This window comes from Lepidochelys olivacea, assembly GCF_965140295.1.
Source record: "Lepidochelys olivacea isolate rLepOli2 genome assembly, chromosome: 3".
Lineage (NCBI taxonomy): Eukaryota > Metazoa > Chordata > Testudines > Cheloniidae > Lepidochelys > Lepidochelys olivacea.
In genome coordinates, this window is record NC_140413.1 from 3,281,091 (window position 1) to 3,301,266 (window position 20,176).

The 20,176-nt window shown below is 51.1% G+C and overlaps 1 protein-coding gene across 1 annotated transcript in view; it reads left to right on the forward strand.

Annotated features, from left to right (window-relative positions):
• Positions 1-293: 293 nt before the first annotated feature.
• The window catches only part of LOC311518333 (exostosin-1-like), a gene marked incomplete at its 5' end in the record, with an annotated part of 176,305 nt that continues 156,422 nt past the window's right edge, over positions 294-20,176 (forward strand). Inside the window, one exon of the mRNA XM_084624055.1 lies at positions 294-1,081. Within this exon, the coding sequence (XP_084480181.1) occupies positions 294-1,081 (788 nt within the window). The remainder of the gene's footprint in view (positions 1,082-20,176) is intronic.

Consider the following 20,176-nt stretch of genomic DNA (forward strand, 5'->3'; position numbering starts at 1 on the left):
GCCCCCGGACAAGGGGGCGGGCGGGTCCCCCTGCCCCGACTCCCGTGGGCTCGCCGTGCAGCCGGGATCCAGCCGCGGGCAGGAGGGAGGAGCCGCCGGCGCCCGGGACCCCCCGCGGGAGGCGGGGGCAGGGCTCACTCCTCTCCGGCACGGACGCGGGGCCGGACGCGGAGCCGGGGCAGCGGGACCCCCCCCGCTCCGGGGCGATGAGCCGGGCGGCGCAGGGGACCCGGCTCCCCGCAGGGGCGCGTCGCTGAGCCAGCCCGGCCGGGAGCGGCGGCGGCGGCGGCCCCATGCAGGCCAGGGGCCGGTACCTGCTGGCGGGGCTGGCCGCCTGCCTGCTGGCGGGTCTCTACCTGCGGCCGGGGCGCCGGCGGGCGGCAGCCGCCTCCCCGCCGGAGCCGGAGCCGCGCCGGGGCAGCGCCCTGGCGGCGGGGCCGGCGGAGGCGGGCGGCGGGCGGCGGGCGCGGGGCGGCGCGGGGCCGGCGGGCGGGCGCTGCCGCATGGAGACCTGCTTCGACTTCAGCCGCTGCCGGCGCCACGGCTTCCGCGTCTACGTCTACCCGGCCCGGGGCCGCCTCTCGGAGCCCCAGCGCCGGGTGCTGCGCAGCCTGCGGGGCTCCCGCTTCTACACGCCCGAGCCCGGCCGCGCCTGCCTCTTGGTGCTGCCGCTGGAGCGCGGCCCGCGGAGCCCCGACGCCCCGGCCCGCCCGCCCCACTGGAACGGCGGCCGCAACCACCTGCTCTTCAGCCTCCACCGCGACGGGCCGCTGGGCTTCGAGCCGGGCCAGGCGCTGCTGGCCCAGGCCGGCCCGGGGGCGCCCGGCTTCCGGCCCCGCTTCGACGTCTCGCTGCCGCTCTTCCCCCGCCGGCTCCCGCAGCGGGGCGGCGCCCGGGCCGGCCCCTTCCCCGCGCCCCGCCGCTACCTGCTGGTCTTCGAGGGCCAGCGCTCCCCGAGCGGCCTCGGCGCCCAGACCCGCGCCGCCCTGCACAACGGCCGCGACCTGCTGCTGCTCACCGCCTGCCGGCCCGGCCCGGGCGCCCGCTGCGACCGCCCCGCCGCCGCCGCCGACGACGCCCGGTGAGCGCCCCCTGCCCGGCCGGGCCGCCCGCGCTGCGCTTCGGGGAGGGGGGCGGCTTTCTCCCAGCTCCCCGGCCCCTTCGCACTTCCCCACGTCGGGGAGTCGCTCCCTGCTGGCCAAAGCAACGAGGAGCCCTTGTGGCGCCTTGGAGACTCACACCCTTGTTTGGGCACAAGCTTGGGTGGGCTGAAATTCCCTCCAGAGCTGGGTTTTAGCCCGCCAAAGCTTATGCTCAGATAAATGTGTGTTCGTCTCTAAGGTGCGACAAGGACTCCTCCTTGTTTTTGCTGAAACAGACTCACCGGCTTCTGGTCTGAAGCCTGCAGGCCCTTCTGCCTGGCTGGGCATTTGCTCCCCCTGGACTCCACCGGGGCAGGGTTGTTGACAGACCAGGTTTAACCAGCCCCCACCACGTTAAGCCCATTTTAGCAGCTCCTGTAGATGGGGCAAGTGGTGTTTAAACACAGGTTAGCTTGAGGTAGCTGTGTTTAAAACCCTCTTAGGTTAAGTTTAGTCATGGTTAACAGTCACCGCTTGCAAGGGGGCTGGAACCAGGGTGGCTGCCGCACCCTGTGGCTTGAAGTGGTTGCCGTCCTATCCAGGGTTTACAGGTTTGTTCAGTGGCTCTCAGCCCCTCTCTGTAAAAATTGTTCCAACCCACTGCCCACTAACCTATTTGTAACACCCCAGGACTTGTCCACCCCAAGGGAAAATCGTGTTTAACATCTTGTTAAATGCCCCCCATTGCAGACAGGTGAGGCATTTCTGTCACTTCACTTTGCAACTCAGGCGAGGTGGTGTTCTTGGAGGCTTGGAGCGTGGCAGGCCGAGAAAACAAACCTGTGAAAGGAGCACTTTGGGAGGGGTTATTTTTCTCCTGATCAGCTGCATGGCTGTCAGCGGAGATGATCCAGTGCTTCTAAGCCCCAACGACGCAAATTCAGTTAAAGCTCAACCCGGAGTTGTGGGGAGAGGGAAAGACGCTATTAGATTCAAAGTTACACATAATGCACCCAAAGAAAGGGGAGCGCTGATAAACCTGGAAAGCCAAGCTCTCCCAAACACGCTAGTATGAGAGACCCAGGAGCTTTAGGCAGTTCTTTGATTTGAGTTTGAATCTAAACTTGACATCAGAGCTGTCAAAAGAAATTGCATTGAATTAAACAGATACACTGATATTTGTGTTAATTTACAAAGCGGAGACTCTCTATGCTTAGTGTCCCATCCTGTTGAGTTTTCTAGTTCATTGAGTGGTCTCTGGTGATAAATTTCCCTGGTAAACTCCTGCTGTGTGTTGGCAAATTTAAAAGGAATCAAGAAAGCTGACTGGTGGGGAGAGGGAACGGTTAGAGGTCAAAGAATATTCAAACGGAATTTCTAGTGTGATATGCGTAGTGGGTCTGTCTACAGCTACACACAGCATCTACACAGTCTGTTTCTAATGCTTTATGGCTATAGCCAAAGGCAGAGTTAGCTGTAAAAGGATCAGAGCTCTTGCCCTTGTGAAAAGTTGCTTGCAAATAACATTGAGAGCACTTGTGGGTTTTTTTAAATAGTCATCTAATTATGTGGTTCTTTGAGAACTTCCCCTCACAGATGCTTTCTGCCGTTGGCTGCAATCTGTGACCTGGTTGCTAGCAGTGACCAGTGGAGCGATGAGCTCTGCATGCCTATAAAGGGTGCGTGGTTCCCAAACACATCAATTCCTTTCCACTGCCCGACCCCTCCTGGCTCGGGATTGTCCTGCACTAGCCTTTGTTTAAGGTACTTTTCATGTCTGCTAGCATTGGTGTTGTTTAATTGTGGTTTGTAGCTTCAGGTGTCTCTCTGGTGCAGTTTATTAGGCTGCCAGAGCCTGGTCTCAGGTATGGGGGAGTGCTGGGAGTCAGATTCGAGCTTTGGGAGTCCTGTAATGCCGCTCTCAGCGGAGGAGCCAGAGGTCTAGCTGCCTCTGCTGGGTTGGAGAGGGATACGCCCAGTGATGAGCTGCCAAAATCTGAACAACCAGTTCCCTCCTCACCCCACGAGGGGGTAGTGGCCCGCCCCCCTGGGACTCCTGCCCCATCCAACCCCCCCCCCCCGTGTTCCTTGATGCCACCCCCCCCCGGATCCCTGTCCCCTGACTGCCCCCAGAACCGGGCAGGAGGGTCTTGTGGGCCACCGTAGTGGGTGCCCACCCCGCCCCTAAGAGCCAGAGGGACCTGCCAGGGGCGAGGTGGGGAGTCCTGGCGGTGCTTACCTGGGGCGGCTCCCGGGAAGCATTCGACAGGTCCCTCTGGCTCCTGGGGGCAGGGTAGCATAGCTGGGGGGGAGCAGGGGGAGTGGCTGCTCCCCCCACTGATCACCTCAAAAGTGGCGCTTTAGGCAGAGCCCCCATCGGCAGCTCCCCGCCCCAGCTCACCTCCGCTCCGCCTTCTCCCCGGAACGCGCCACCCCGCCCTGCTTCTCTGGGCCCCCCCCCGGCTTCCCGCGAATTAGCTGTTGGCGTGGGAAGCCGGGGAGGGCTGAGAAGCAGGCGGCAGTTTCACACTCAGGCTGAGGGTGGCAGAGATGAGCGGGAGCAGTTCCCCTGTGCCCCCCCCCCCCCGGTTACCTGCTGCAGCACAGGTGGCCCTCCTCATGCCCCCCCCTGCCCCAGCTCACCTCTGCTCCGCCTCCCTGGGCCTGAGTGGGAAGCCACCGCCTGCTTCTCAGCCCTCCCAGGCTTCCTGCGTGAACAGCGGATTCTGTTTTTCCCTTGGGTGCTCGAGCCCCGGAGCACCCACGGAGTCAGCACCTAAGGTGCCACTTTTGGCCGGTTGTAAGGGCTGCTAAATTTAACAACCGGTTCCCGCGAACTGGCTCCAGCCCACCACTGGATAAGTCGCTAGCCCTTGCTCTGCCTATGTTGCAAAGGCACTGGAGGATAGAGCCGGCCAATGAGATCTAGAGTAGTTCCCCTCTGAGACGTCCTTTGTGTCCCCAGCAGGACCCTGTAGCTAAAGAGAGCTGATAAAGGGCACATGAGCCCAACTGGGGAATCCTCTCAAAACAGGTTCAAGGCTCCTGGTACCCGGAAGCATTCAGTTCTCTGTAAACCCACAGGCCTGAGCCAAGTATGCTGTTGGTGCCAGATCAGCATTTAGTGTCACAGAGGGGCTTTGTCCTGTCTCTTACTCACATAGTGATAGGGGCTTTGTATCCCATAGTCCCAACGCCTCCCTGTCCCTCTCCATCCTTATGGACCCAAAGTCCTTGGCTTTGGCTCTGGACTATTTCTGAGCCTGATGCCCCATCTCTTGGGTCCCTTGGAGAAGCTGGCTTGGAAGAAGTGCAGACCCCATCACTAACGCACTAAAGGACAACTTGCTTTCTTGTTGTCACAAGTGTGTCCCTGACTGTGCTACCAAAGGATCCTTTGTAGTCTCATGTGAAATTCTGTAAGGTGTAGCTCATGACTGCAACAGTCACTGCTGGTAAATGGCCCTGGACTTGAGGCAAGACATTTGTCTCCCAAAGTGGGGGGGTCTGTGAGGGCAACACGCACAAAGATGATCAGTTAGTTCCCTATCCTGCAAGGAGTTCTGTCAAGTGGTGAGACCTGGCTATTCAGAGCTCACTGCAGGATCAAGCCTTCAGTAAGTAACTTCTCCTTCTATAGCTGACACTGTCCATGCACTATATGCATGTTGTCTAGTGGTGCTTGTTTGTGATGCTTGTGTTCGAATTTAGTAATGTGGATAAAGTTGGGTGCATAGATTCATATTGTGAGCATACTGACATATGTCTGACTGTTTCTTGAGTTTCAGTATGTGATGATTTTGAGACCCATTTCTCCGGAGCAAGTGGGGGTGTCATTTAGCAACAATAATTTTTAAAAGCGTCTTTAAATAGTAGTGTTTTTCCTGAATCGTTTTAAATATGAACTTGGTATTTTATATTGAATGGAAATCAGAAAGACAGTTATTCTTTCAGTTATTTTATAGTTGGGTACGGATAGAAGTTGTACATTTTTTTTAAGGGGAAAAAAGTGTTTATTGTTCGTTGTTGAGGACTCGGTCTGAATTTGTGCTTCTTAAAAGGAGAGCGACTCTAGGCAATAATAGCTTTAGGAAGAGTTTAAAATGACTTGCCAGTTGTTCCCACATCTGGAGAGAATAAAGGTTCATAGGTTGATTTTTAGTATATGTAAAGCTGTGGACATGTTTCCTATTTGCCTTAAACAGGAATGGATTGCAAAATTGGGTACATATATATTACATTTCTCTAGTACATTTTCCATTATAAATTCAGAAAGCCAGTTTGATAAATAATGTGGGTGGCTAACTTTTTACCTGCTCTTATCAATAAAATGAGACACATGGAAATGAAGATGGAACAAAAGTATGGAGGGGGCGATACAGATACTTACTGGGAAAAAAAAAATCTTGTTTTCAGGCAACAAGATTGGGCAATGTAGAAGAGTTGAGACTCACCGGTGTGGCGCCTCCTGCTGGTCGTCTGGGAATTAGCTCTTTCCAGCCTCAGAGCACCTCCTTCTGGCTGGTCCCTCACCTGCTTCAGGCCCCGTGTCCCTCCCGGACCCCGGTGCCCCTTTACCTTGGGGTTCTGCCCCAGCAGTAACCCCACACTCTAGATCTCCCATCCCAGGGGAACCCCCAACTCTCTAACCCCCACCTTGCCTCAGTGGCTACTGCCAGTCATCATCTAGCCCCCTCTCCTTGGGGCAGACTGCAGTCTGTAATGGCCACTCATCACTGGCAAGGGGGGTAGGACCTGCTGCCTTTGCCTGTTCTCGGGCAGCCCCAGTACCTTTCGTAGGCCTTCACCAAGGCCTCCAGCCTGGGAGTTTACCAGGCTGGAGCTCCTCAACTCTGCTTTGCCCTTCCCCAGCACTGCTCCGCTTCAGGTACCTTGCTCCCAGGCAGCTAGGTTCATCTCTCTCCAGAGAGAGAGAGACTCTTCCCAGCCCCTCCCTGGGCCCTTATAACAGGGCCAGGTGTGGCCTGATTGGGGCGTGGCCCCAGCTGTGGCTGCTTCCCCAATCAGCCTAGTCTTCTTTTCTTTCAGGAGGGGGGTAACTGCCCCGCTACAGGCAAGCATTCAAAAAATGCTACCCATGTCCTCTTACTGTGTGCATCTTCAACCTTATTGTAAGTGTATTTTTTAGAGTTCAACAATTGATTTTACAGTATGGAAAAATTAAACCCTGTTAAAGATGGAGCCATTCTTGCACATGAATATATATTGAAACAAGACCAATCTGTTTCTAATAATACTGGTTCTGTTGCTGAAAAACCTACGGTCCTTTGAAGGTGAGCACTTAACAATAAATTCTGTACCTGGGGCTTTCATTACCTCTGTGATTGAAAATTGCATTCCAAGCGTAGGTCTTATTTACTGTAGGACACCTGGAATGATAGAAAGGCTGTTCTTGTGGAGAAGATGTCCTGGAAGAGGAAAGAGATCCATGAGTAAAACCATCAGAGATGTATAGGAGAACCTCGGCGTTATGAACACCTCTTGAATGGAGGTTGTTCATGTCACGGGGTCCCCGGGCGATGCTCTGGAACTGCTCCCCATGAAGCCAGGAAGGACTCTGGGGAAGTCTCCTTTCTGTGAGCAGCCTGTCTGCAGGACACACAGCTCACATAGCTTCCACCTTCCTGGGTCTGACCTTGGAGCATTCAGCATCCTCTCCCCCTCCATGCACTTCCCACAGCGAGTCCGCTCAGGCAGGGTTCTGGGGAAGCCAGAGGGTCCTGCCCCCCAACTCCGCAGTCAGACGTGACTCTCAGCCAGCCAGTAAAACAGGTTTATTAGATGACAGGAACATGGTCTAACACAGAGCTTGTAGATGCAGAGAACCGGATCCCTCAGCTGGGTCCATTTTGGGGGCAGTGAGCCAGACAACCACGTCTGCACTTCACTCCATGTCTCCAGCCAGCCCCCAAACTGACTCTCTCCTGCCCCCCCCTCCTCTGGGCTTTGTCCTTTCCCAGGCCAGGAGGTCACCTGATTCCTTTGTTCTCCAACCCTTTAGCTCTCACCTTGCAGGGGGGAAGGGCCCAGGCCATCAATGGCCAGGAAATAGGGTGTCGGCCATTCTCTGTGTCCAGACCCCTGCACACGCCTGCCCTCTAGGGCTCTGCAGTGATCATACACCCTTACCCCACCCCCTAGAGACTTAAGAACTCCTAGGGGAAACTGAGGCACCTCCACAATATTCGGAGGAAACATTAAGAACAGTCCCACTTTGTCACAGTTCATTACTCTGAAATGTCCATAATTCTGTTCTTTCAAAAGTTTACAACTGAACAGTGACGTAATTCAACTTTGAAACTCTACTGTGCAGAAGAAAAATGCTGCTTTTAAACCATCTGAATTTAAATGAAACAAGCACAGAGACAGTTTCCTTCCCTTGTCAAATCCTTATTTTTAAACTTTCCCTTTATTTTGTTCATAGTTTATACTTAATACAGCACTGCACTGTATTTGCTTGTGTGTGTGTGCGTTTCTCTACTGCTGCATGATTGCGTGCTTCTGGTTCCAAATGGGGGGTGGGGTTGACCGATCAGTTCGTAACTCTGGAGTTCGTAACTCTGAGGTTCTACAACCCCAGGTATCTGGATTTCTTGCGATCCATCAGACTTTTGAATCCTGTTGCCTTTTTAGATTCACCCCACTTGCACAAAGAAGAAAAATGCACTTACATGTATTTGTTAGACAGGCAAATGTTCCTAGATCGCTCCTTAGAAAGGCATTTGGCAACTACCGTTGAGTAATACTTTTGTTTTGAAAAATTCTTCTTGTGACCGTTGCTCAGTTCATTAGCGAATATTTGAACAAGTGCTTTGAAATATAAAGCCCTCTATGTATTATCGCCATTTTAAGTATCCGTGTCTCATGCTGTCTCATGGCATTGATGGAGCATGAGATCTTGTACCCCACTTGTCTCTTAGGGAATTCCCCTTCAGGCCTACCGTGCCATCAGGTAACTGGTTTGGTAATTGGTGGCATTCTGCATAAGTCCTTCGTCCTTTGAAGCTCTCCTAGCGGGATGGCTGAACACACAATGAGAGATTTAACCTGTGTTTATGGGCTTGATAAATGGCAGTTACTCTGGGTAAACAATTGTGTTAACTCGGTAAACAATTTTTAATGCCGGTCTTTTTTGCATGTTAAGAATGAGCTCTGTCAGGAAAAACCTTAGTGCATACACGTAGTTATTGCTGAGCTTAAAATATCAGTATCCACATTTTATTATGAACTTTTTCCAAGCTAACAATTTACCATATAATCGTGCTCTTTTATTATCAAGTTAAAGTATAAGAAGGTCTCAAAAGTGGGAGTCTTTTTTTTTTTTTTTTTTGGTTATCAATTTTTGGGAGGGAGGAAAATTTCCATTTTATCTACACTGTGACTTTGGCCGCTGTGTGCCTCAGTTTCCCATCTGTACAATGGGGATAATAGCACTGCCTGCCTAATAGGGGTGTTGTGACGATAAATTCATTAAATATTGTGAAGCGCTCAGATAGTACAGTGATCGGGCCAGATAAGCACCTAAGATAGTTAGAAGGCCTGGTCTAAACACAAAGATGCCCCAATTAAAAAGTGTGACTTTAAACTGATTTAGTTAAACTGGTGCAGTTCTTTGTGTGGATGCTCTTAAATCAGTTTAAGTGTGTCCACATGGGGGAGGGGGTTGGACTGATTTAACCTAAATAGTTTTCTAAACTAGTTTACTTCCATCAGTAGACAAATTGTGTGCAGCCAAGCCGGAAAGGCAGGGTTGTTATTATTTAACCTTAAATGCACCAACAACTTTACAGTTGAATTTAGTGGTGGTGAAAGGTGCTGGATTGAGAAATCATAAGAGACTGAAGCCTTCTGCTCATGGAAGAGGTACAGCACAGACACCAGAAATGCAAACTGCACCTCACATGGCCTCATCCTCAGTAGCTGGCAGCCCTGACCTGGGAGGGCTGAGGCGGGATTTGGTTTCCAGGCCTAGTCACCTCTGGGCACCTCTTTGGAGTCTTCTGACAAGGGGCACTGCCATGTAACGTGAGCCTCTGCAGGTTAGTGCGTGGCTGCTTGTCAGCTAAGAACTGGACTGAGAATATCCGTTCATTTCAAGCAGGCCATCGAGCAGCCATCGGATGGCCCTAACCTTTGGTCACTGGGATGGATGATCTAGCAGGGATGCAGTGTATCCTGTCCTCCCAGTCTGCTGGAAAGCTTGTTTTAAAATTCCATATGGCCAAGACAGAGTGTCATGAATGTAACGACTGCATTTGTAGAGTCTCTGCTGTCTATAGAGCTAACACTGGTTTTAAAAAGGCAGAAATAACAGCATATGAATGTTGCTACATGGGTTAAAACCCCTGATTTCAATTTGATCTAATTGAGCTACAGCTTGTAATCGTGTTTTTCTGAAATGATTTTATTTTTTCCTATCGCAGATGAAAATGTGAAGCATTTTTCATTAGCAGAACCTTACTGAGCTTCCACAGCTATCTGGGGCTCCTATAAGATGATTGAAATTCTGGTATTTCTCTGTCAGTCGGGAAGGTTAATGCCTGATGATTATATTCATTGTTTGATGTCTCGGCCGTGCCAAGAACTAGTAACGGGAAAGTTTAGAATTCTTCCTCCACCTGCCAACGAGGCCCTGGGAATGTTTCCAGTTTTACATTAGTACAGATAGTAGTTCTAAATTTAGAACACTTTCCCTCCAGTTACCGTGGGAATTTAGGACTTGATGCAGCAAGGTGCTGAGGTACTTCCTCTCTTGACAGCAAAACCAAACAGTTCCCCCTCCCCCATGTCTTTCCTTAATGGGTTCAGCTTGTCCTCTTCCATCCTGGAACTCTTTGGCTCTCAGGACAGATCGGGGCCTCTAAACCATCTCTAGGCTAAACGTCTCATTCTTCATGGTCATTACGCCAGCTAGGAGGGTCTCAAGTTTTAGGAACTAATGGCCAATCCACCATATTTCACAAAGACTAGGAGGTATTTCAGCCTCACCCCAGATTTCTTACCCAATGTATATCAGACTTTCACTTCCGACAGCGTATACCACTGCTTGTGATTTTTCCCCAAGGCCCCATAACTGTTCTGGGGAGGCGAGGTTTCATATTCTGAATGTTAAGAGCTGTTAGCTGCTACCTAGATGGACCCGGACCATTTAGAGAGTTAAACAGACTATTTATGGCCTTTGAAAGGAAAATCTAAGGGTCAAGTCATCTCAGGTCCATCACAGTGGCTACAACTGTGCATCTGCTGGTGGTCTGAGCTAGCTTGTACCTTGGTGCTTGACTGCCTCAGTGTTTGCTCAACTTGGCTTTAATGGCATGTATACACATTGCACCTCGTAGGGTTGCTACTTGGAATTTGTGAACTACTGTCTTCTCGACTCTGCATCAAGGCCAGACGCTGGGTCTAGGAGGGCTAGTTCTTCACTCGCCGTTCAGCTAGAGGAGTTCCTCAGCCCGCCTCTTCAGGGAGGTCACTGTTCACTAGTGTCCTACCTTGGGGCTTGATGAAGGCTGTCAGGAAGGAAGGAACAGGGTTACTCACCGGGAGGCGCTCTCGCTCTCTGAATCGGTTGTCTCCACAGAGTCGCACTCACTGCTCCCCTCTACTTTGGAGGCCAGCTACTCACAGGGTTTCTGCGGATGGAAAGGAACTCGGAGGCTGGTAGAGTAAATGGGGTGTTTCTACCCTCAGTCTATGGAGTGTGAGGATCAGGGAACAGGTGTGAGTGTCCCCCCCCCCGCCCCCAGCTGCCACTTCTTGCTCAAAAATGATTCCATGGCCAGCCACGACACCTGAAATATGGCTCTGTGGAGCCCGTACTCTCGGAGAAGAAGAGTTACTGCTGGTAAGTAGCCCATTTCCCCCTTCTCTGTTTAACTTGTTTGTAGCACTCCTTGGTTTCGATCTTTTCCCCTTGGCAAACGCTGATTTATTTTTCCCTCCTTCCCTTCCCAACGATGCTTTGTGCTTGACTTTGTTTTTCTTTACTTCAGTATTTTCCGTTTGTTTTTAAGAAAGGGCAGTGGTAAATGGTGGTGCAAAAATTTTGCACTGGTCCTGCCCTGGAGTTATTTGGATGGGCAAGAGGTTATTTAGGATGGGTGACATCAGTGACTACTGATAGCCTGACATCAGCCTGCAGTGACAGAAAAGTCTCTAACACAGACTCCCTTTCAAATATTCTCTGGCTTTTGAGACACCAGCAAAAGGCAACTGGATCTATAACAAATCTAAGTGAGTTAGGTGACCTTTAAATGTTAACATCGCACTGTCTTTTTGACCAGACAAAACATGATGGAGTCATTTCCTGACATTCATTTTACAAAATTATTAGGTATGAGTTAGACTTGAAAGACGGGTTCAATAATCCACCAAGCCACCTTGCCCTTAAGTTTGAATCTTTACTGCAAATTGTATTATAAGCGATGATTATCTCCTGAGAGGTGCTAAATCAGTGGAGTTGATTGCTCACCACCTTGCTTAGCAACGATTTCATAAGGTGTGTGGGCATGTGCTAAATAATGTTTTAAAGTTTCATTGGGCATAAGTGTTCATATTTAAAAGGGAAGGAGTACTTGTGGCACCTTAGAGACTCTAAGGTGCCACAAGTCCTCCTTTTCTTTTTACGGATACAGACTAACACGGCTGCTGCTCTGAACCCTATTTAAAAGGGGATACACTGAAATGTTGCACCCAGTGTTCACTTTCTGCGTGTGATGGAATTATAATTGAGTCTCAAGGTCTCTGTCCCGCATTACTGGAGAACTTGGCAGGCTCTGTTTATGCTGACCTGCCGTGCAGACCCATCACAGTACTGCACTAGATGCTAATGATCAGGTGCCAAAGTAATAAGAGAGGAGGAGATTTTTTTGTGACTGAAATTGTTGGAAGTTGATGTCACACTGCATGGTGTGGTGGCTTACACATGCTGACATGCACATACTGAAAGCTTACATGCATTCTCCTTAAAGGACTTACGGTGCGATTGAGCGGTGCATAATTGGTTTGCTGGCCCTCTGCATGGTGTGAATTTCACCCTGCAATGGTTTAGAGCAGTGATACTCAGACTGAGCCGTGCGAGCCGCAAGTGGCTCTTTAATGTGTCTCCTGCGGCTCTTTGCAGCACAAGTATTAAAACACGGTGTGATTGAATTATTAACCAATCAGGATGCTTATTCTATGTCGTCAACCAGTTGTAGTTGATAAAATAATAATACTTGGTCATTTCGTGGTGAGAATTAAATCTATATATAAACTAAACATTTCACACTCCTGGGGCTCTTTTGGTAATGTCGATCGCTAATTTGGTTCCTGAACCACTGAGGTGTGAGGAGCACTGGTTTTGAGGATCTGTAATTGGCGATAGTGAAGCCTTTCAGTTTGAAGTTACTGGTTTGAATCTGGACTAATCCAGTGTTGGTTGCGGATTGTTACTATCCGACAGTTAGTTAGAGGTGGATGTAGAAAGAATCGATGTTCTCAGTACAGTTGCTAGTGGCATCTGTGTCACATGTGACCATTATTATTAATTTGTATGGTCCTAGTGCAGACTCATTGTAGAGGCCAAGGGCTGACTGGGTCTGGAATGCGAGCTCATTGACTGGCTCCAGGTGGTCCTTCGGGTCAGAGGTGATAGGGCAGGATAGCAGATATTTGTGCTGCTCTTGCTTGCACCAGTTCTAGGCGTCGTCTCTGTAGATTGATACAACAGAAAAATGAAGCAATTTGGTACCTTTCACCAGCACACAGATCCCACTCCTGCCCCACAAAATATCAAACCCTGTGGGCTTGGCTAGCTGGCCGGCCTCTAAGCAGATGCTAGTTCAGGTTTAATGCTTTTGCAACTGGGGAGACAAGTGTCATTTTAAGAGTGATGCTCATTGTTTTTGGAGACTGTAAGACCATTTTCTAGAATTTCTCTCTTCCCCACCCCGTGTCTGTATGTGTTCCCAGGCTCCCACAAACTATAGGATGGATGCCTGTCAGGTGCTAGTCCTCCCTTCCCATTAAATTAGGCTAATATGCCTTTTTTTTTTATAGTGACAAACCGTATAGCAGGAATTTTCTCACACCTGCTCTCCCTGAGTCATTTGAGTGGCATTGTGTGCGCAGCGGGAATTGTAACCAGTTAACAAAAAAAATTGTAAAATACTGCAGCACAAAATTTGAATCCGATGCAACTAATCAAGCAAGAGGCAACTGCAGAGTGTGGTGGGGAAGGGAATTTTGCCACTAATGGGTGTTTTTACAGAAAGAGAGGAGCTAAGATCGGGGTCTGAGACGTCCATAAAATTCCAAGACCCTGTCTAAGCTGGCCTGAGAGAGCTGCTCGTGGCAGCAACAGTGGAGGTGTCAGTGGAGATTGCTGGGCAGAGCTGCCCTGAGCAGGAGCTGATGGCACTGCGTGGCTGCCTTGGGCCCCGTCTGCACTATGCTTGTTCAACTCTTGCCATTCGTGAAGTGGGGTGCTTTTCAGAAAAAAGGCTGGCGGGGGAGACAGTCTTAGGGGGAAAGTTTTAGCCCTGCCTTCTTTTTTGCACCCGCTATTTTCCGGTGCAGGTAAAGCCACGTGGATGTGCAGTTACTTCCATTGCATCTCAAAATGCAGATGCAAAAACAGAGACCGTCTGAGAATCTGACCCTTAAATGAACCCTTGGCAGGGTTTTTCTCTTTCGGTGCACAATACCGCTCGCTAACGTATGCTGTAGTTTCCTTGTGACCGTGTAATTAAGGCTGTTTCAATATATTTAAAATAATTTTCATTAAGCAAAACAAGACAGGCACAATTATGGTTTATAAAAATGGCTTCGTTTTCGGATAATGAGGAGATGGGATGGAGCATTTTTATTATGCTCAGTTCTAAAAGAAGCCAAGTAGCTATTGAGGAGTTAAAGGGTTTAGTTAAACTGCTTGAAGTTACAAGCAAGATCTGTCTTTGCACTGTCTCTTACACAGTGTTGTTTGATCTATAAAACAGCCTAAAACGATAACGATAACTGTGGCATTCTAAAGTTGGTTGCTTTTAAAGTTTGAGAACGAGGTTCCCTTTGCAGAAGGCAGTGGAGCCAAAGATAAGAAATTAAGCTGTAGTGAAGCATTTTAAGAGTAGTGTAGTGTATTCTAATGTATGGAAATACCTGCTCTTATCCCCGTTCTGCCCAAGGGGGGAAAATCAGCATTTTCCTGATGACAAGTTGTGTAACTGAACTCACGGGGGTTTCTGACATTTGTGAGATTTCATGCTGCCATTCAGGCTTCTGTCAGGCATGGGGAATTGTCAGGGGGATGATAAAAGGTAGAAACAACTTTCTTCGTCTTTTGTGGCTGTTATTTTCAGTGTTAGAGGTGGGAGAAGGCGTTACATGTTTCAGGCTTTATGGATGGTGACAATTTTAATGAGTGCAGCATGTTTCCTAGCAAATTTCCTGCTGTATCGGATGAAGTCCTTTGTCAATTAAATAATTGGCTAAGTTGTTCAAGTGCTTATTTTTAGATCTAAGAAACTGAAAGCATTTTGATACTTAATTGCAGATGTTCTGTAAAAAAAACAAAACAAAAAAACCACCCCAAACCCTTCAACTTAATTCCTTAGAACGCTTGTGGGTGTTCCGTGGCACACAAGCGAAAGTGAATCAAGATGCATCCAAACCAAGAAATGTTGCAGCATTCACATGGATTCAAAAAGCACCAAAACACGTTTGAGGAATTGTGGGGATATGAAGCTATTAGCCCTGTTTCGTAGGGCTATGACCGTGCTAATTGGGTTTATTTTTCAGCCACACCATCTGATAAAAGTTACCTCTTTCTTGTATGCCAGCTCTCCTAACCTTATTGGCCTAGATTCATTTCTGCCATTGGTATGTGGCCAACAGACCCTTAGCAGTCGAGTCACTGTGGGGTGGGCTGTCCAGAGTTCCCGCTCCATTGGGCTACCTAGAATTCGCTGTGCTTCCCAGAATGAAGTTGAGGCCAGGGCACCTGAAAGATGTGCCGTCTCCTGGGGTAAATCAAGCCCCTTGCTTTCTGTGCCTCTCAGGGTGATGCGCTGTCCTTAGTGCTGATGACATGTCCAGAGCTTCCAAGGTACCTCAGGAAAACCTTTAAGTTGGCTCAAAATTCAGAAAATGCTCAAGTGAACGTTGCATCGGAAACCGTTGCTGGGTCCCCGTATGATTCTACGTCCTACATAGGAGGTTGGACTGGTTGATCAGAATGGTCCCTTCTGGCCTTGGAATCTATGAATTTACCATGATCTTTAAGTACCTCATCATGTACTTTTAAATAAATATGACAATATAATATCATACACGTTTCCCCATGAGACTTGATTGCTAGGTATGTGTTCTGGGCCAGATTCTGATCTCTGTAACTCTGGTGTAAAGCTGGAGCAATGCCACTGAAGCTGGAGATGGCCAGAGAATAGGTGGAGGGGTGCTATGTAAATGCTTTAGCTAGAATCTGGTCCAGAGATGACCCGGACCTGCCGATCGTGGGGGATAGGGCAGTGGTTTCAGCAGATGTTACTGAACATGCTCAGTCCAAGCCAAGCAGCAAATCTGGGGGGCACATGACCCTGCGTGCTCCTCCCCCCGTGTGTCGCCTCTGATCTGGTCCTTTAACTTTAGCTAACGAAGGCACTGATCCTACAAAGGCTTCCACGTGTGAGTAGTCCCATTGAGTTCAGCGGGGCCATGCACACAATTAGAGCGAAGCTTGTCTCTGTGGAATAAGGGCCTACTTGTGCTCTGAGATACTCAGACTACAGCTGGGAGTTTGTCTCTTTGACAAGGTGAGCTAAGGCTCCAGAGAATAGGACGTGGAGCAGCTGAGAGGTAGAGCTGGCAGATGCCATGGAATGCAGGTCAACAATGCTTCATCTCTCAATGGGACAGGGAGCTGACTACTAATTTTCCTCTTTCTCCAAGCCAGCAGGAGAGTGGTGGGTGCAGAATGAGTCACTTCAAACAAGGAACTGCAGAAGGTGCTAGTGTCACGGAGTCCCCGGGCGACGCTCTGGAGCTGCTCCCCATGAAGCCAGTCAGGACTCTGGGGCAGTCACCTTCCTGTGAGCAGCCTGTCTGCAGGACACACAGCTCACACTGCTTCCACCTCCCTGGGTCTGACCATTCTCTGTGTCCAGACCCCTGCACACACCTGACCTCTAGGGCTCTGCAATGATCATACACCCTTACCCCACCACCTAGATACTTAGATACTTAGATGCATAGGGGAAACTGAGGCACCCCCACACTATTCGGAGGAAACATTAAGAACAGTCCCACTTCGTCACATCTCTCCCCCCTTCGAGATTGAACTGAGCGGGGTCACTTTACCCGGTGACCTGGGGAAGTTTGAAGCCACCAATGTTCCCATGGATGCCCCAGCATCTCTCCCATTCCTTGGTAGGAGTTACACCAGGCCCTTCCAGTTTCACGCCCTCCCTTAGGTCGGGGGTGGTCGATAGCACTAGCAGGCCGCATGTGGGAAGGTTTCTGCGGCCCGTGCCCTTTGGCCACCCCAAAACCCCAGGGGGTCAAACCAGGATTGGGTCTTCTCCCCAGCAAGCTGGCCAAACACAGCCACTTGGTTATAGAACTGTTTAACTTTCTTAACAGCTTTCACTTCATCTGAGACCTTCTCAAAGCTCTCCACACTGGGTCTTTCAACAGGACAGTCAGTGGATCCATTCACAACAGAAAATTTCTGGCTGTTAGGAACTGAAACTTTCTTGATTAAATCACTTTCACACCCTTCAGTTGCAGTAAACTGCTTGCAAAGACTCCATGAGGATTCCTTTCCCGAGGGCTTTTCTATGCAACAATTCACCCCTCCCAAAAATTCTGCTCTTACCCTCTTTACCTAGGGCTTGCTCTAGAGGAACACTTTCCTGAGCAACAACAGACTTTTTCTGGGTCTCCCTTACATCCAGAATCACCTCTGGCCCATCAGGCGGATTCCTACACAATCCCCTTTCAGGCAAACTTACAGACTTCCTAGATAAAAGGTTAGAAGCATTCTCCTTCCCTTTGCCACACACAAGTTCAGGAATCTTTTCCTTCTTGCTACAGGTTTTCACACCCTCAGTAGGTAACACAATCACATACCTTCATGCTCTCCTTGTGCCCTGGCTAGGATCTCACCCTGATTAGACAGAGTTGCTCCACCCTTTCCAACAACACACTAGCAACAGGCAAAATACAAGCACCAGAATTGTCTGGTCTCTGGGATTTTACATAGACCCTAACTGGATGCGACCTAGTTACAGGGCCATTCTCCCGAGCAGACACAAACTTAGGACCATTCCCTTCCTGGGCTTTAGCTGAATCGAGAACAAACTCTGGGACAACTGCACGACCCTCAGCCATCACAGGCTGAAAGGCCCCTTCTCTCTGCTCCACAGACCAAGAAGAGCCAGACACACTTTCTCCTTTACCAGACTCACAGGTTGGGATCTCATTCCCCTTGTCCCAGCACACAGGGCTGGTCACAGACACCTGCTTGGAGATCAGGGTAGCTCCCTCCATAGGCAAGTCAATACCCCTGACAGACACAGACACATTTCCTTCACTGTCCCAATTCTCCACCCAGCTAACAGGTAAGGTCCAGGGACACTCCTCTTCCACTCTCCTCGCCTTCCCACCCTGCTGACTGGACAAAGCCATCAGATCACAAGGCTGCCTAGGCTCATCCAAACTTTCCTTACCAAGCACCTTGCCACTCCCCACAGATCCCCTGCCCTGCCTGTGTCTCCCCCCACTCAGCTGGGGTCTCAGCTCAGCACTGCCCTTGCTGTCCCAGTGGGAGCAGGCCATTGCTTTCCTCAATGCATCAGAGTCAGCGAGAGTCCCCACTCTGGTGTGCAAGGGGGCGGGGAGCATCTCTCAGTCCCACCCAGCCCCAGGGGTCTGGTTACAGGCAGGCAGGTAGCCTGAGCCTAGCCGCTCCTCCCCCCTGCCAGCCAGGTCATCTGCATTTTCACTGACCATTTCCCTCTCCACCGATTGGTTCCCTGGATTCAAATTCAAACCCTTGGCAGTTACAGGAACAGGGCCTGGATCCTGTCCCAAAGAGACACAGTCCCCGCACAACAGGGTCTCGTAGCTGGTGTCCTGGGGCACCCCAACGACCAGCCAGCCCCACCCCTCCTGGGTCTGCACAGGGATCTGGGCCATAGGCAGGGTGAGGGGCTTCGTCCCTGGGACCCTCACCCAGCTCACACAGCCCCTCAGCCTCTGGGGCTGCACCACCCAGGGCCTGACAACCGTTCTCTCTGTCCCAGGATCTCGCCACCCCAGGAATGTCTCCCCATTCACCATCACCTTCCACTCCCACTGGAGGTCCGAGTGGCCTGGCCGCAGGAAACTCCACACAGACATATAGGATGGGACCAGGAGTGGGAGCCTGTCCACACCCCCAACCATCTGGCTGACGGAGTCTATGGCCTTGGGACCCAGCAAGGGAGCTAGACACCGGGGCTTTTCCGCAGGGTCCCCCTGGTTCAAATCACCAGCCTGCTCAAAGGCAGTGAGGTGGGCATCCACATCCCCCCCCTTCTTAACCAGGGGCAGCAATTTAATCTCGAGGTTCCCTGCGGAACTGGCCCCCCGGGATCTATCCCCACTCACCCCGGGGAGGTCCCCTAGGCCTCTCCACTCCCCCACTGCCAGTTCATGCTGCTGCTGCTTCTGCAGCTCTTTCTCGGGCTCTCGCTGTCTCTCACAGTCCTCTTGCTCTCTCGGACTCAGCTCCAATCCCGTCCGTCTCCGATCCCCCGATGGGGAACCCGATCGTGAAGAGCCTCGTCTGGTCAGGGACAGGAGTCTTGGTGATGCCTGGCTGCCACTCCAGCTGCTCCCAGATCCTGCTATAGCCCCATTTGGGGTCAGGAATCTGTTCCTTAGAGCGGTCATCCTCCTCCAGCTGCACGGTTAACTGTGCTTTGGTGAACTTTCCAATGCGCAACCCTCTCTTTTTGCACAGGGTTACAATGTCCTTCTTAAGGAGATGGTGACAGGCCATCACTCCGCTCCTGCCAAGTTGTTGTGGACTCACAGGCCCGTGTGCTCTCAGCTCCCCACGGTTTCCAGGGAGAACATCTCGTGTGCCAGCCCTTCTCGAGGTCACCTCCTCTTTGCCAGGGTCGAGCTGCAGACTCCTCCGCCCCTTGGACTGCTCGCTGCAATCCCCAGGGGAACCCTGTTACTGCAAAAGTCCTTCTCTCTCCCCGGGCCAAGCTGCAGGCTCCTCCTCCCCTGAGACTGCTCACTGCAGTCCCCAGGGGGACCCCATTACTGCACAGTCCTTCTCGGTGGTCACACACTCCCAGGGGTTAACCGCCCCCCGAAACCGCTCCTCTCTGAGCCTTCAGCAGGCCTGGTCCTCGGCGATCCCCCTTCGTGTTACTGCTCCCCAGTCACTTCCTGCAGGAAGCGCCATCCACGGGGTGCAGAACATCCCACCGCTACCACCAGTTGTCACGGAGTCCCTGGGCGATGCTCTGGAACTGCTCCCCATGAGGCCAGTCAGGACTCTGGGGCAGTCGCCTTTCTGTGAGCAGCCTGTCTGCAGGACACACAGCTCACACTGCTTCCACCTCCCTGGGTCTGACCTTGGAGCATTCAGCATCCTCTGCCCCTCCGGGGGCTTCCGCCAGCGAGTCCGCTCAGGCAGGGTCCTGGGGAAGCCAGAGCGTCCTGCACCCCAACTTCGCAGTCAGACGTGACTCTCAGCCAGCCAGAAAAACAGAGGTTTATTAGATGACAGGAACATGGTCTAACACAGAGCTTGTAGGTGCAGAGAACAGGACTCCTCAGCTGGGTCCATTTTGGGGGGCAGTGAGCCAGACAACCACCTCTGCCCTTCACTCCATGTCCCAGCCAGCCACAAACTGACACTCCCTCCAGCCCCTCCTCCTCTGGGCTTTGTTCCTTTCCTGGGCCAGGTGGTCACCTCATTCCTTTGTTCTCCAACGCTTCAGCTTTCACCTTGCGAGGAGAGGGGGAGGGCCCAGGCTATCAGTTGCCAAGAAACAGGGTGTTGGCCATTCTCTGTGTCCAGACCCCTGCACACACCT